The sequence below is a fragment of the Carcharodon carcharias genome, chromosome 3 (genome assembly GCF_017639515.1).
Source record: "Carcharodon carcharias isolate sCarCar2 chromosome 3, sCarCar2.pri, whole genome shotgun sequence".
Taxonomy (NCBI): domain Eukaryota; kingdom Metazoa; phylum Chordata; class Chondrichthyes; order Lamniformes; family Lamnidae; genus Carcharodon; species Carcharodon carcharias.
The window spans coordinates 84,516,094-84,533,337 of NC_054469.1; the positions used below are offsets into that span (position 1 = coordinate 84,516,094).

Below are 17,244 nucleotides of genomic sequence, written 5' to 3' on the forward strand. Positions count from 1 at the left end.
CCACCAGTCCGTTCCAACATGATAATTGATAAAAATAATCCATTGCACGCTCTCCCTTTAAAAATGACACGATCAATTGCTCTGCATTCCCAACTACAGTAGAAATTAACAATGATTTTTGTTAGACATCTGGAAAATGTAACATTTGAGTTTTTCTACTATCAACATGATTTTTTTCTTTGTTATACTATTATGTCTGAGAGATAGCTTACCTTGTACACAGTGCCAAATGCTCCAGAGCCAAGCACTTTAATTTTCTTGAATTCCGTCTCTTTAAGGATCCTTAGAAGGGCCTGATTGGGAGCAGCTCCACTAGGGGTTAGAGGCTCAACCAGCTGTGTCAGGAACAAATCCACAGTCAGGAGGGACAAAATATACTCACTCCCTCAAATTTACAAGTCACACTGTGAATTTATTAACCTTTTTACTCACCGTGGGGGAAGAACTGCTCTGAAAGCTATGTATAGTGACTTTATAAACTGTTTGTGTTCTGCAGTCCAGATTGTGGGAGAATGAGTTAAAATGCACAGCTCTCCCATGTTTGATTGTGTGCAGTGTGTTTGGTATTCCTGTTAACTCACTACACTCGAGTTTGAAATTCCATGAACATAAAGACTGGGCTTGAGTTTTCAGTCAGTGTATGCATGACATTATGATGTTACGAATACACACTGCTGCTGCATCAGCAAGTCCTAGGAAAATCATCAGATATGCGGAAAACATTAAAAAAATACTAGTCCACCAGTGCACTGACATGAAAAAAACAATTCACAAATACACCTCTATATTGCTGCTGATTGCACCAGATTCTTTGGGAATCAGAAGCTGAAGAATGATTTAAAAGCAGCTATATATACAGCTACAAGAACAAGTTTATAATGTTAGCAGACAAATCAACATTGATGCTGTGCACACTGCCGTTGCCCATGGAGATTTCTGCGACATGACCCTTTTGCAATTTTTTAGCTAGAACTTCCAATCCCGGCTGAAGGATCGATGGGTCAGTGCAGACATCCATGGGGAAGACCGTTCAGCACAAGAGAAAATGGATGACAACAGGGCATGCCGTATTCAGGTAAGTTTTTAAAGGTCCCAATAGTTCCAGTGAGTAAGTGGGTTAGTGAATGGATAAGTGAGTGAGTGAATGGACGAGTGGGTGAGTAGGTCAGTGGGTGAATAGATGAGTGGATGAATGGGTGAGTGGGTGAATGTGTGAGTGGGTAATTGTGTGAGCGGATGAGTGGGTGAGCGGATGAGTGGGTGAATGGGTGAATGTGTGAGTAGGTGAGTGATCAATGGATGAGTGGATGAATGGATGAGCAGGTGAATGGGTGAGTGGATGAATGGATGAGCGGGTGAATGGACTGAATCAGGTGGAGATGGGAAGGCAGTGGAGTCCCACCCTGAGCTCTCCTGCCTGATTAATGCTCCCTGCCTTCAAATTTGCCCCAGGGGTGCAAAAAATTTCACCCAACAGGTGGGAAAGAGTTTGAGGGGTGGGTGGGAGGGGGATGGAGGGTGACACCCTCCTGTCTGTTGTACATGTACATGTATAAAACTTGGTTCGTCCTCAACACCAAGATGGCACTGGTTCTCTTGGCTTCATGCAATTTTAACCTGACATAACACAGACAATCCTAATGACTGCCCCTCTCCAATTTAATGCCGGGAGCAACATTAATTGCTTTAAATGGGCAAATATGCAAAAGCCCAATCCAATCAGCCATGAATGCACCAATTTCCACTTTAACTGAAGTTGGTCGAGGGGCATCTGAGTAACCCACTCTGGAGAGGTTGGTTCTGATTATAATATGTTAATGAAGTTCCATTCCACAGACTTTGGCTGTCATTTAAAGTTACCACTGGCCAGCCAGATTTCCTCGGTTTTGGAAACTTGCCAGTCAAAGTGAGGCAGGAGAATCCAGATTCAGCAGGTAAGGGCTCTTTACTGCGCTGCTTGTGGGCTAGGAGAAGCAGGAGTGCTTCCCCTGGCCCATCAATCAAATCTTTGCCAGTAATTGCCTCATCAACCCCGCCATCCCTACTAGACTCACACAGCAGGATTTTGGGCTTTGTGTTGGAACCAGGACAGGGCTGGATTTTACAGGGCACCATGATTCCCTCTCGCCCTGGCTAAAATGTCAGTGGGGAGCCTGCCCACAATCTTAATGACTGCCCCTCTGCAATTTAATGCTGGGAGCAGCTTTAATTGCTTTAAGGCGGAACTTCCGCCCATATTTCGGGAGGAAGTCCCATCTTAGACAGCTGCCAATTGAGTGGCTGACAGCTCTGTCGTCCCAGCAGTGCCGAGTTGGGAGCAGTGGCCACTGCTGGGATTACAGGCAGTCCAACCCCACCGAGGAGCCAAAGTAAGTTTGGGGCGGGCTGCCTCAGCAAGAGGGGTAGGGGACAGGGTTCAAGAGGTTTGTGGGGGGGGAGGGTGGTTAAAGGGGAGGTGAACTTTGTGGGAGGAGAGGTCCGATGGGCTCAGGGACCCAAAAAATAGGACCCTCCACTTTCCCGACACCAGCCCATACAGCTAAAGCTGTCAGACTTCCCACATGGTGTGGGCCTCCCCCCCACTGTGGGTAAAATATTGGTGGGGGCAGGATGAGGCCCTTAAGTGGCCATTAATTGGCCAATTAAGGATCGCAAAAGACCCAAGGGTGGGTGGGCCATCCGGTGCCTCCACTGCCCCACGTCAAAATTCAGATAGGTCAGGGGTGGGCAGGTATGCAACAGGAAGGCCACCCACTGTATCTTATGTGCTCCGCCCACCTTCAAACTCAATAGTGAGTGGGAAAAATCCAGCATGCTGTGTGAGAAACTGTCACCCAGCAGTAATTCTCCCTGAATTGACAAATTAGTGACTCTAAATGTTGGAAAGCCAATAGGAGGCCCTCTAGCTCAGAATGAATAGCAGTTTGCTGTTGCAGGTAAGTTGGTAAGCCTCTCAATCTGACTGGCTATCAGACAGGAAAGAGAGTTTTAAAAATATTTTAATGTTGACTGACATTTCTTCTGAGGAATCATTCCCTCAGCCATCACAATAATTCCTCTCATGATATGATTGAATTAAGTTGCACTGTGGTAACTTTTATTTCTACGGTAAGAGTGGTCCTTGTACCAAATGTTGTCAGCAAGTTACCCTACAGCAGATAGTTTAATTCTGGGAAGGAAAGGCAGCAAAAAATCATTTCCTTTGATATCTAAGGATCTATAAACCAAGATCCTGCGGTAGAGATAGGCATTTCTTTCTCTGCAGTTCTTATTCTCCCATCAACTTGTCTTTCTCATCTAAATCATGCAGCACTATCAGATTACTCCAAAGGAATTTTTACACTTAACAGATTTAAAAAAAATATTCATTCACGGGACATGGGCGTTACTGGTTAGGGCAACATTTTTTATTGCCCATCCCAAACTGCCCATGATGGTGGTGGTGAGCTGCCTTCTTGAACCGCTGCAGGTCATATGGTGTAGTTACACCCACAGTGCTGTAAAGGAGGGAGTTCCAGGATTTTCACCCAGCGACTGCAAAGCAATGGCGATATATTTCCAAGTCAGGATGGTCTGTGGCTTCGAGGGGATCTTGCAGGTGGTGGTGTTCCTATGTGTCTGCTGACCTTGGCCTTCTAAGTGGTAGAGATCATGGGTTTGGAAGGTGCTGTTGAAGGAGCCTTGGTGAATTGCTGCAGTGCATCTTGTAGTTGGTACATACTGCTGCCACTGTGGATTGGCAGTGGAGTGAGTGGATGTTCAAGTTGGTGAATGGGGTGCCAATCACGCATGCTGCTTTGTCCTGGATGGTGTCAAGTTTCTTGAGTATTGTTGGAGCTGCACTCATCCAGACAAGTGGAGAGTATTCCATCACACTCCTGACTTGTGCCTTGTAGATGGTGGAGAGACATTGGAGAGTCAGGAGGTGAGTTACTTTTGCAGAATGCCCAGCCTCTGACCAGTTCTTGTAGCCAAAGTATTTATATGGTTAGTCCAGTTCAGTTTCTGGCTGATGGTAACCCCCAGGATGTTGATAGTGGGGGATTCAGCGATGATAATGCCATTGAATGTCAAGGGATGATGGTTAGATTCTGTCTTGGAGATGGTCATTGCCTGGCACTTGTGTGCCACGAATATTACTTGCTACTTATCAGCCCAAGCCTGAATGTGGCCCTGATCTTGCTGCATTTGGACATGGACTGCTTCAGTATCTGAGTTGGTGTGAATGGTGCTGAACATTGTGCAATCATCAGTAAATGTTCCCACTTCTGACCTTATGATTGGGGGGGAAGGTCATTGATGAAGCAGCTGAAGATGGTTGGGCCTAGGAATTCCTGCACTGATGTCCTGGAACTGAGATGATTGACCTTGAACAACCACAGCCATCTTCCTTTGTGCTAGGTATGACTTGAACTGTGTAGATTTTTCTCCCTAATTCCCATTGACTCCAGTTTTGCTAGGGCTCCTTGATGCCACACTCTGTCAAATGCTGGCTTGATGTCAAGCGCAGTCACTCTCACCTCACCTCTTGAGTTCAGCTCTTTTGTCCCTGTTTGGAATATGGTTGTAATGAAGTCAAGAGCTGAGTGGCCCTGGCGGAACCCAAACTGAAAATTAGTGAGCAGGTTATTGCTGACTAAATACCACTTGATGGCACTGTCCACGACCCCTTCCATCACTTTGCTGATGATCGAGAGTAGACTGATGGAGCGGTAATTGGCTGGGTTGGATTTGTCCTGCTTTTTGTGGACAATCCTGGGATATACCTGGGCAATTTTCCACATTGCCAGGTAGATGCTAGTGTTGTAGCTGTACTGGAACAGCTTGGCTAAGAGCATAGCTAGTTATGGAGCACAGGTTTTCAGTACTATTGCTGAAATGTGGTCAGGGGCCATAGCATTTGCAGTCTCCAATGCTTTCAGCTATCTCTTGATATCATGTGGAGTAAATCAAATTAGCTGTAGATTGGCTTGTGATGCTGGGGACCTCTGGAGGAGGTCGAGTTGGATTAACCACTTGGCACATCTGGCTGAAGATTGTTGCAAAGCTTCAGCCTTGTCTTTTGCACTGATGTGCTGGGCTCCTCTGTCATTGAGGATGGGGATATATATGGAGCCTCCTCCTCCAGTGAATTGTTTAATTGTCCACCATCATTCACAACTGGATGTGGCAGGACTGCAAGATTTAGATCTGATCCGTTGGTTGTGGGATTACTAAGCTCTATCTATCATTTGCAGCTTTCGCTGTTTGGCACACAAGTAGTATTCTGTTGTAGCTTCACTAGGTTGTTATTCTTAGTTATACCTGCTGCTGCTTCTGGCTCCTGATTGTGTAAGGTCGATCCCCTGGCTTGATGGTAATGGTAGGATGGGGGATATGCCAGACCATGAGGTTACAGATTGTGCTTGTATACAATTCTGTTGCTGCTGATGACCTGCAGCATCTCTTGGATGCCCAATTTTGAGCAGCTATATCTGTTCAAGTCTGTTCCCATTTAGCATGGTGGTAGCACCATGCAACGTGATGGAGGGTATCCTGAATGTGAAGATGGGATTTCATCGCCACAAGGACTGTGTGGTGGTCATTCCTACTGATACTGTCATGGACAGATGCATCTGCGGCAGGCAGGCTGGTGAGGATGAGATCAAGTAGGTTTTTTCCTCTTGCTGGTTCCCTCACCACCTGCCATATACCCAGTCTAGCAGCTATGTCCTTTAGGACTTGACCAGCTCGGTCAGTAGTGGTGCTGCTGATCCAGCTTTGGTGATGAACATTCAAGTTCCCCAACTAGGGTACATTCTGTGCCCTTACCACCCTCAGTGCTTCCTACAAGTGGTGTTCAACATGTAGGAGTACTGATTCGTCAGCTGACGAGGGCGGGGTTGCTGTAAGTGGCAATCAGCAAGAAGTTTCCTTGCCCATACTTGACCTGATGCCACAAGACTTCATGGGGTCCAGATTTGATATTGAGAACTCCCAGGGCAACTCCCTTCCGACTGTAAAGCACTGTGCCACCAACTCTGGTCGGTCTGTCCTGTCGATGAGATAGGACATGTCCAGGGATGGTGATGATGGTGTCTGGGTCATTCTCTGTAAAGTATAATTCTGTGAGTGTGACTATGTCAAACTATTGCTTGACTAATCTGTGGGACAGCTCTCCTAATTTTGGCACAAGCCCCCAGGCATTAATAAGGGGGATGTTTCAGGGTTGACAGGGCTGTGCTTGCCATTGTTGTTTCCACTTACCACATCAAATGATACTATTTAAATGAAAGCAACAGCCAAGGTAAGCTGATTTGCTAGTTATACCACTGGAAAACTGCAGTAAAGGGCAACTGCAAGGCAAAAAGGAAAAATCAAATACTATAATTCAAACTGATGCCCCTTTGAGATGTTTGCATGAGGAGAGTAGGACACAGGAATTCCAATGTGCCACTGTGGGCAAAACCTCACCCAAAGTCACAAGATATGAAATGGAAGCTCACTTTAGCAATTATGGAAAGATTGATGAGGCTTGTTACATGCATGTTGTCTGGTGTCATTTTGCTCCTAAAGTCTAGGTTGCAAAATGTAGTGCACAGCAAATGAAGTAGGTGAAGTCATGCAGAGTTTATATGCTTCACCCACCATTCCACAGCACATCCCAAAATCAGCTCTTAAAGTCAACCCAATGGGACTGAGAAATCTTTGCTACCTAGCTCAATAGCTGTTTTCACTCTACCAACCAGTGCATCAGTGTTAATGAAATCATTGATGTTATTTTCACTGATGTGGATAATTTCATACCTTAACCCTTATCTTTCTATCCGAGCTGACGTGACATTTTTGTGCATAGCTGTCATTTTGCTGTTTCTTGTAAACAGTATGCCTGTCACAATTGGCATTTTGATCAAGTTGAAGTTGTCTGCACAAGATTAATCTCTGTTTATTGAATTCCCCTCAAATTAGCTGATCTGTGCTCTATTTGACTGTGATTTCCCCGATTCTTGTTCCACTTGTTCAAGGGCTCCCTGAGCTCTGTCCTCTCTGTCACTGACCTCCCACACTGTTTTATTGATGGTTCCACTTTGTATTCATCAGCTTCCTTCAATTCTCACAGTGTTCACAAACTCATAGCTAAAACACTAACTCTTAATTTCCCTGATTCTTTGATGGGGCACTGAAAATCTTTTTCTTATTCCATCATTCAACGTTCTCAGCCTCACTATTTTTTCAGCCCTCAAATGGAATCCCCACATCATCACTACGGTGATTAAAGTGGGGTAAATGGTGGAATATATATCTTTGATGAAGGATTCATTCATTACATCTAATTCAGATTGCTGTCAGTATGAGGATGTCAGTAGATTTGTCCATGATAAGTCATAGGGGACTTTTTAAAAATTTGTAGGTAACACAGAAAATGGAGCATTTATTGCCCCTCGATTGGAGTATCATCCTCAAATGTGATTGTCTTCAGGAATTTGTCATCATCCTCTACCTACTCCATGATGACAGGCAAGCCATGATCCCCACCAATGGAATCATGACAAACCCTATCTCAGTGAAGACTGGGGTCAAACAAGGTTGTCTCATTGAACAAACTCTCTTCTCCATTTCCTTCGCTGCAATACCACCCCTCACCTCCAACAAATTACCCACAGGTCTGGAGATAATCTACACACCATAAGGGAAACTGTTCAATGTACATCGCCTTCAATCCAAAACTAAAATCACTCCAACCTCAGTCATAGGGCTTCAGTATGCAAATGATAGTTGTGTGTGCACTCACTCAGAAATTGAGCCTAGGTCATTGTTGGCTCCTTCTCTAAAACATACGAGAAAATGAGCCTTTCACAAAACGTCGGGAAAACTAAGGTCCTCTTCCGACCAGCTCCCACAGCAAAACACCTGCCCCATTGATTAAGATTGATGGTGAGATTCTGGAAAATGTGGACCATTTTTTGTACCTTGGGAGCCTCCTCTTGACAAAGGCAGACATAGATGGTTAAATTAATCATTGCCTTTCATGTTATAGCTCTGCCTTTGGCAGATTGAAGAAAAGAATATTTGAGGGCCAGGATCTCAAATCTGAGATTAATGTTATGGTTTACTGGGCAGCAGTAATTCTTGTCCTCCTAAAAACTGTGGACACTTGAACAACCTATAGCAGGCACCTCAAAGCACCGGAGAAATACCATCAGTTGTGCCCTTGCAAGATCCTCCAAGGCTGCTGGCCAAGAAAGACAATCCAATAGCTGTACCCTCTTCCAAGACAACAAGGTGCTAATCACTCAAAATGAGCTCCGTTGGGGGGGGACATGTTGTTCATATGCCTGACACTAGATTCCTGAAGCAAATATTCTACTTGGAACTCAGTTGCAGCAAGAGACAGCCAGAAGGACAGAGGAAATGTTTTAGGGGTGTCCTCAAAGCATCCCTGAAGAGATTAAACATCCCTGCTGACTGCTGAAATCCTTGGCTTGTGGCTGACCAAAATGGTGAATGTTCAATTGGGAAGGCACTGAACACATCAAGAGTCTCTGTCAGGAACACACAAACACAAAGTTGAGGCATTGGAGAGGATGCTAAACCTTCAAACACCTCATCGGCTTAAACACCACCTGCCCCACAGGTGGCAAAGTATTCAGATCGCACATTGGACTTAGCAGTCACCTCAGAAGCAATGAAATGGAGTGGAAGCAAGTCATCCTCATTCTTGAGGGACTAACTAAGAGAAGATATATTGCCTCTCCTTTGGTTGTAAGGACATTAAGAGTCCACCATATAGTGTGGAACTGGACATATAGACAAGATCAGGTGGGGTGGTAGGGTCCAATTCCTGAAGAATCCAGGAATTCTGACTCGAAAGGTGTCAAGGAGTATGGGGAGAGCGCAGGAGTACGGTGTTGAGTTAGAAGATCAGCCATGATCATATTGAATGGTGGAGCAGGCTGGAAAGGCTGATTGACCTGCTCCTATTTTCTATGTTTCTATAATTTGGCAGCTTTCAGTGTCATTTTCTGATGTTAATACACAAATGAGCAGGTATTTTTTTAATTACCATTTTGCAACTTGCCATGTTGGAATTTGGTCTGAGTTGCTAGACTGGTACCATAACCAGTAGACCTCCATAACCCCTAACAAACACTAAGGTTTGTTTAACAGTTTTAAAGGATGAAACCTAAAACTAGCTTTTACTTATGAATCCACTAAATCACTATCTCTTTAGGCTTCAGCTTTATGGTAAACAATTTTATAGTTGGTTACCTCCCGCTCCTGCAACAAACGTCGTAACGTACGCTTCTTTCTGACATGTCTTCTCCTCATGCATATTGCAATCAATAGAGCCACCATGACTACACCGAGAAGGCCACCGACAATTCCAGCAGCAATGGATGGGATGCGAGAACTGGAGAAGAAAGAGGATCTGTGAGAAAACTATTTCCATCCAATGTTTTGCAATATTTTGAGTTTTCAACATCTTGTACTCTTATGTCGCCCATTTCAAACATAATTAAATTGAGAAATAATGCAGCCAGTTTCATAGTTAATTGTATACGTGCACTTTAATTAATCACAAAATCTAGTTTATTCCATTTACATGGTTTCTAATTAAAAGTAGAATAATGTAAATAAATTTCTGTCTTTAATATTAGATCGGATTAAGTCATTATTTAACTTGAAGAACTCAATACAAAGCATAGAGTTTTCTTGTAATCTGAAGGGCCTGTTTACCTACTGTGAATAGTTGTCAACTGAGTGGACTCTGAGCAAACAGAAACAGATATGACACAAATTTATCTGCAGATTACTAAAAATGCTGAATATGCATGCATTTCCTATTGTCATAAATTTTTGTAGCAAATTTTTGAGAGATTTATAATGATCAAATGGTGGGTGAACATTTATATTTGCCAAGAAATGATTGCTTGTCACAATGTAGTTGTAGGCTTTAGTCACTCAGTGGCATGCAATTCCCAGCCGCTCCTGCAACAGTTGGTTTATCTTTTCTCCTTTGCTGGGTGTTTGCCTCTATTATTCAAGAGTTTAAAATCCATTTTTTGGATCTGACAGCCAACAGACAGGGTACTTGGGGACCTCTTACCTGATCTCAGGCCTCTCTGATCATCAGCTGCCTGATTACTCCCACTGTCAGGTGCTTTATGCTTATCTATTGATTGCTTCAATCTTAATTTGTGCGTGCTTGAATTTCTTAAGGTTGTGGTGCCCATTTTTTAATAATTTAGTTGTTGTGTACTCACAACTCCAATAATTTATTCATTTTTGGAGTGCCTACCCTTCTATGAACTTATTCACGCACTGGTGCCCACTGCTCGTTGATTTAAATTGTTGCTTCGAAGGAACAAGACATAAAATCAGTTTGGGTGGAAATAAGAAGAGGCAAAGGAAAGAAGTCACTGGTGGGAGTACAAAGAAGAATAAAGAACAAAGAAAAGTACAGCACAGGAACAGGCCCTTCGGTCCTCCAAGCCTGCGCCGATCATATTGCCTGTCAAATAAAACATTTTGCAATTCTGGGGTCCATATCCCTCTATTCCCATCCTATTCATGTATTTATCAAGCTGCCTCTTAAACCACCCTGTCGTACCTGCTTCCACCACCTCCTCTGGCAGCAAATTCCAGACACTCACTACCCTTTGTGTAAAAAACTTGCCCCGCACATCATCTCTATAGTTGTCTCCTCTCACCTTAAATCTATGTCCCCTAGTAATTGACTCTTCCACCCTGGGAAAAAGCTTCTATCTACTCTGTCCATGCCACTCATAATTTTATAAGCTTCTATCAAGTTGCCCCTCAATCTCCGTCACTCTAGTGAGAACAATTCGAGTTTCTCCAACCTCTCCTCATAGTTAATAACCTCCAGACCAGGCAGCATCCTGGTAAACCTCCTCTGCACCCTCTCCAACGCCTCCATATCCTTCTGGTAATGTGGTGATCAGATTGCACGCAATATTTCAAGTGTGGCCTAACCAAAGTTCGAAACAGCTGCAGCATGACTTCCCAGCTTTTATACTCAATACCCCTGCCAATGAAGGCAAGCATGCCATATGCCTTCCTGACTACCTTATCCACTTGCGTTGCCATTTTCAGTGACCTGTGGACCTGTATACCCAGATCCCTCTGCCCGTCGATGCACTTAAGTGTTCTGCCGTTTACTGTATAATTCCTGCCTGTATTAGACCTTCCAAAAGTTTATAAACCCCTGCCAATAGCTCCACTGTAGGACAGAGTTTAAATCAAGAAATAACGGGGGCTTGTGGGAAAGGTATTGCAATAATTGTGAGAGATTTTAATCTTCATATAGATTGGACAAATCAAATTGGCAAAGGTAGGGTGGAGGGTGAGTTCATTTGAGTGTGTTCGGCACAGTTTCTTAGAACAATATGTTCTGAACCAACCAGGGAACAATTTATTTTAGACCTGTGTTATGAATGCAAGGTTTTGTAAGATGATTATTCGTTTCGGGACTGTCTCTTTAATTTTAGGTAAAATGGAATAGTGAAGACATGTGATCTGTTTGACAATAAGCCTGGATGGCTTTGTTACTATGGGGACTCAAAAGCCTCAGGTGAAGCCTACTGGGAACAAAATGTAAAATGTTCACATCTGAAAACTAAGGCAAGAGTAGATGTGCTGACTGTGGAAAGACTTTCAAACTCCAAGATTTCAAATGGAAAGAGAAAGAGAGGAAGAGGGAGGTCTCGCAGAAAGACAAGGGACTGCAGATGGTGTGGTCAGTAAAGAGAATAAGGCTGCGTAGTTTCTGTGAACTACCAAGCAGAAATGCAGGAGAAATGACGGTCTCTAGTCAAAGATGCACGTCCCGTGTTAATCTAATGCATTCAGAACATTCCTCCTGTCATGGCCTGGTGGGGGGAAAGAATCACTGGAGTGGGCCTTGCTATTTATTTGATTCAGATACTCTCTGAAAACTGAGAAAAGTGACTTCTGATGATCAGTCGAGATTACAGCTCGGTGACACGGAGAGGAGAAAATGCTTTAGAAACTGGGAGTGATGTTGAACTGGTTCTTGTGAAAACTGTTATTTTGCAGAGTTCGGGAATAAAGTATACCTGGTGGTGTGGGGTTTTTGGTCATGTTAAAAAGTTAAAGGGGGCATATCTTTTCTGTAGTTTAAAGCATTAGTTTCCTATTAAATAGTTTTTGGTTGATGCTGCTTTTAGTTTGTTTTTTAAATTCATTTATGGGATGTGGGCATTGTTGGCTAGGCCACAATTTATTGCCCATCTTTAATTGCCCTTGAGAAGGTGGTGTTGAGCTGCTTTTTTGGACTGCTGTAGTCCCTACAAATGAACACAAATTAGAAGCAGGAGTAGGCCACTGGGCCTCTCGAGCTTGCTCTGCCATTCAATAAGATCACAGCTGATCTAATTGTAACCTCAACCCCACATTCCTGCCTACCCCCGATAACCTTTCACTCCCTTGTTAACCACGAATCTGTCTAGCTCTGCCTTAAAAATATTCAAAGATCTGCTTCCACCGCCTTTTGAGAAAGAGAGTTCCAAAGACAACCCTCAGAGAAAAGAATTTCTCCTCTCTGTCTTAAATGAGCGACCCCTTATTTTTAAACAGTGACCCCTAGTTCTAGATTCTCCCACAAGAGAAAACATTCTCTCCACATCCACCATGTCAAGCCCCTCAGGATCTTAAAGGTTTCAGTTAAGTCACCTCTTACTCTCCTAAATTCCAGTGGGTACAGGCCTAATCTGTCCAGCCTTTCCTCATAAGACAACACATCCATTCCTGGTATTATTCTAGTAAACCTTAATTGAACTGCTTCTAATGCATTTACGTATTCCGTTAAAAAGGAGACCAGTACTGTACACAATATGCCAGATGTGGTCTCACCAACGCCCTGTAGAACTGAAGCATAATCTCCCTACTTTTGTAATCAATTCCCCGCACAATAAACAGTTACATTCTATTAGCTTTCCTAATTAATTGCTGTACCTGCATTCTAGCCATTTGCGATTTATGCACTGGGACATCCAGATCTGTTTGAATCTCAGAGCTCTGCAAACTCTCACCATTTATATAATATACTTCTTCTTTATTCCTCCTGCCAAAATGGACAATTTTACATTTGCCCACATTATACTCCATTTGCCAGATCTTTGTCCACTCACTTAACCTATCTGTGTCACTTTGCAGCCTCCTTACATCCTTTGAATAATTTACTTTCCTACCTATCTTGGTGTCATCAGCAAATTTTGCCACCATTCCTTCGGTCCCTTCATCCAAGTCATTTATATAAATTGTAAAAAGTTGAGGCCCCAGCACTGATCCCTGTGGCACACCACTTATCACATCCTGCCAACCAGAAAAAGATCCATTTATGCCAGCTCTCTGCTTTCCGTTAGTTAGCCAATTTTCTACCCATGCCAATATGTTAACCCTACACCATGAGCTTTTATTTTCTTCAATGACCTTTGATGTGAAATTATAAAATGCCTTCTGGAAATCTAAGTACAGTACATCCACCAGATCCCCTTTATCTACAACACATGTGAATCCTTCAAAGAACTCCAGTAAATTGGTTAAACATGATTTCCCTTTTACATGTTGGCTCTGCTTGATTGTCTGGAATTTTTCTAAGTGCCCTGCTATAACATCTTTAATCATAGCTTCTAACATTTTCCCCATGACAGATGTTAGACTAATTGGCCAGTAGTTTCCTGCTTTCTGTCTCCCTCCCTGTCTGAATAAAGGAGTTATATTTGCTATTTTCCAATCTAATGGAAATTTGCCTGAATCTAGAATTTTTTGGAAAATTAAAACTAGTGCACCAACTATCTCACTAGCCACATCTTTCAAGACCTTATGGTAAAGTCCATCCAGACCTGGGGATTTGTCAGCCCGCAGCCCCAACAATTTGCTCAATACCTCTTCCCTGGTGGTTGTAATTTTCCCGAGTTCCTCCCTTCCATTTCCTGATTTACAGCTATATCTGGGATATTACTTGTGTTCTTTATAGTGAAGACAGAAGCAAAATGCCTGTTTAATTCACCCACCATCTCCCTTCTTCCCATTATCAAATCCCCAGACGCACTCTCTATAGGACCAATGTTCACTTTGTTAACTCTTTTCTAATGATCCCATTTTATATTACTAGTTAGCTTTCTTTCATACTCTAATTTTTCCTTCCTTATTAATATTTTTGTCATTCTTTGCTGTTCTTTATATTCTTTCCAATCTTCTGACCTGCTTGTGTCTTTGTGTAATTATGGCCAGAAATTTCCCCCATCGGGGGGTTGTGTGGGGATGGGCACGAGCCCGATTGGTGCCACCGATCAGGTCTGCGCCGCCATTTTACGTGAGCGGGCCGATTAAGGCCCGACCATTGAGATGCACGCCTGGAAGCGCTGAGTGCTCCCTGTGCGGGAGATTCCAAATGGTTCCCTGCGTCCTTTTGTGCATGTGCGGAAGAGCGCAGAGATCTCCCTAAGGCACGGAGATGCCTCAGGGAGATTTTTTTCAGTGTTAAACTTTTAAATAAAGGATTTTTAAACTTTTAAAACATGTCCCCTCATGTGACAGTTCGGTGAGGTTTCATGAAAAATGCAAAGGCCGCCTGGGCTCTTCGCTTGCTCGCCAACCTTAAGGTTGTACAGACAGCTCATTAAATTGAGTTAATTAGATTTTAAATGCCTTAATAGGCCTTTGACAGTTTGGTGGCACACCACCCATTTGCTGACGGGAAAATGCTGCCCTATATGTTTTTTCTTTAAGTTTGATACTGTCTTTAACTTTCTTAGTTAACCAAGGATGGTGGGCCCTCCCTTTGGAATTTTTCTTTCTCATTGGAATGTATTTATTCTGCGTATTCTGAAATATCCCTTTAAATGTTTGCCACTGAACTCCTATTGACATATCCCTCAACCTTATTTGCCAGTTCACTTTAGCTAGCTCTGCTTTCATGCCCTCATAATTGCCCATATTTAAGTTTAAAATACTAGTCTTGGAAGCACTCATTTCTCCCTCCAAATTAATGTAAAATTCAATTATATTGTGAGTGCTGCTACCTAGGGATGCCTTCACTAGGAGGTTAACTTCTATTCCTATCTCGTTGCTCAATACCAGGTTGAGTATAGCCTGCTCTCTGGTTGGCTCCAGAACATGCTGTTCTAAGAAACTATATTGAAAATATTCTATCAACTCCTTGTCTATGCTATCCTATCCCATCTGATTTTTCCAGTTTATATGTAGATTAAAATCCCCAATGATTATTGCTGTACCTTTCTGACAAGCTTCCATTATCTATTTTATACTCTGTCCTACTGTGTAGTTACAATTAGGGGGCTTGTACATCACTTCCACAAGTGACTTCTTGCCTTCATCATTCCTCAACTCAACCCAAACTGCTTCTACATCCTAGTTTCCTGAACTTAGGTCATCCCTCTCTAATGTGCTGAACCATCGTGAATTAACAGAGACACTGTCTACCTTTTCCTTTCTTCCCGTCCTTCCTAAATGTCACGTACCCTTCAATATTCAGGTCCCAATCTATGTTATCCTATAGCCATGTCTCTGTAATAGCCATCAGATCGTAGTTATTTGTTTTTATTTGCGCTGTCAGTTCATCTGTTTTGTTTCGAATGCTACATGCGTTTAGATACCGAGCCTTTAGTTTTGTCTTTTTATTATTTTTGTAGCATCCCTCTGGTGTAGATACACCCACTGTGCTGTTAGGGATGGAGTTCCAGGATTTTGACCCAGCAACAGTGAAGGAACGTGATATAGTTCCATGTCAGGATGGTGAGCTCCAGGTGATGATATTCCCATGTATCTGCTGCCCTTGTCCTTCTAGATGATAGTGGTCGTGGGTTTGGAAGGTGCTGCCTAAGGAGCCTTGGTGAGTTTCTGCAGTGCATCTTGTAGATGGTGCACACTGCTGCCACTATTTGTTGGTGATGGAGGGAATGAATGTTTGTGGAAGGGGTGCCAATCAAGCAGGCTGTTTTGTCCTGGACAGTGTCAAGCTTCTTGAGTATTGTTGGAGCTGCACTTATCCAGGCAAGTGGAGAGTATTCCATCACACTCCTGACTTGTGCCTTGTCAATGGTGGACAGGTTTTGGGGAGTCAGGAGGTGAGTTGCTCACTGCAGGATTCCCAGCCTCTGACCTGCCCTTGTAGCCACAGTATTTATGTGGCTGGTCCAGCTCAGTTTCTGGTCAATGGTAAACCCCAGGATGTTGATAGTTGGGGATTCAGCAATGGTAATGCCATTGAATGTCAAGGGACGATGGTTAGATTCTCTCATGTTAGAGATGGTCATTGCCTGGCACAAATGTTACTTGCCATTTGTCAGCCCAAGCCTGGAAATTGCCCAGGTGTTGCTGCATTTGCACATGGACTGCTTCAGTGTCTGAGGAGTCACGAATGGTTCAATCTTTTATCTTAAATTCATTCATGGGATGTGGCATTGCCGGCTAGGCCAGCCCATCCCTAATTTCCCTTGTTCAGAGAGCATTTAAGAGTCAACCATATTGCTGTGGGTCTGGAGTCACATGTAGGCCAGACCAGGTAATGATGGCAGATTTCCTTCCCTAAAGAACATTAGTGAACAGATGGTGTCAAGTTTTTACAACAATTGACAATGGTTTCATGGTCTTAGATTTTCAATTCCAAACTTTTACTGAATTCAAATTCCACTATCTGCTGTGACAGGATTCAAACCTGGGTCCCCAGAGTCTCTGGATAACTAGTCCAATGACAATACCACTATGTCATCACCTCCCCCTGAGCATCCCAACTCTGACCTTATGATGGAAGGAAGGTCAGTGATGAAACAGCTGAAGATGTATGGGCCTAGTACACTATTTTGAGGAATTCCTGCAGTGATGTCCTGGAGCTGAGACTGACCTCCAACAACCACAACCATCTTGGCCACCTCCACAGGCCCCCCAAAATCACAAGCGCTGGCCTTCAGCTGATTCAATTCACTCCATATCATGATATCAAGAAACAGCTGAAGGCAGTGGATATCGCAAAGCCTATTGGCTCTGACAATATTCTGGCAATAGTACTGAAGACTTGTGCTCCAGAACTTGCCATGCCTCTAGCCAAACTGTTCCAGTACAGCTACAACACAAGCATCTAACCGGGAATGTGGAAAATTGCCCAGTTATGTCCTGTACACAAAAAACAGGACAAATCCAACCCAGCCAATTACCACCCCATCAGTCTACTCTCCATCATCAGTAAAGTGATGAAAGGGG

The 17,244-nt window shown here is 43.4% G+C and overlaps 1 protein-coding gene across 4 annotated transcripts in view; it reads right to left on the minus strand.

Annotated features, from left to right (window-relative positions):
• egfra (epidermal growth factor receptor a (erythroblastic leukemia viral (v-erb-b) oncogene homolog, avian)) overlaps window positions 1–17,244 on the minus strand; it is a 359,425-nt gene that overhangs the window by 49,923 nt on the left and 292,258 nt on the right. For all 4 annotated transcript variants that reach the window (XM_041183261.1, XM_041183260.1, XM_041183263.1 and 1 more), the window contains 2 exons: window positions 9,250–9,391; window positions 213–335 (listed from right to left, as the gene is read on the minus strand). In XM_041183261.1, coding sequence (XP_041039195.1) covers window positions 213–335; window positions 9,250–9,391 — 265 coding nt within the window. The remainder of the gene's footprint in view (window positions 1–212; window positions 336–9,249; window positions 9,392–17,244) is intronic.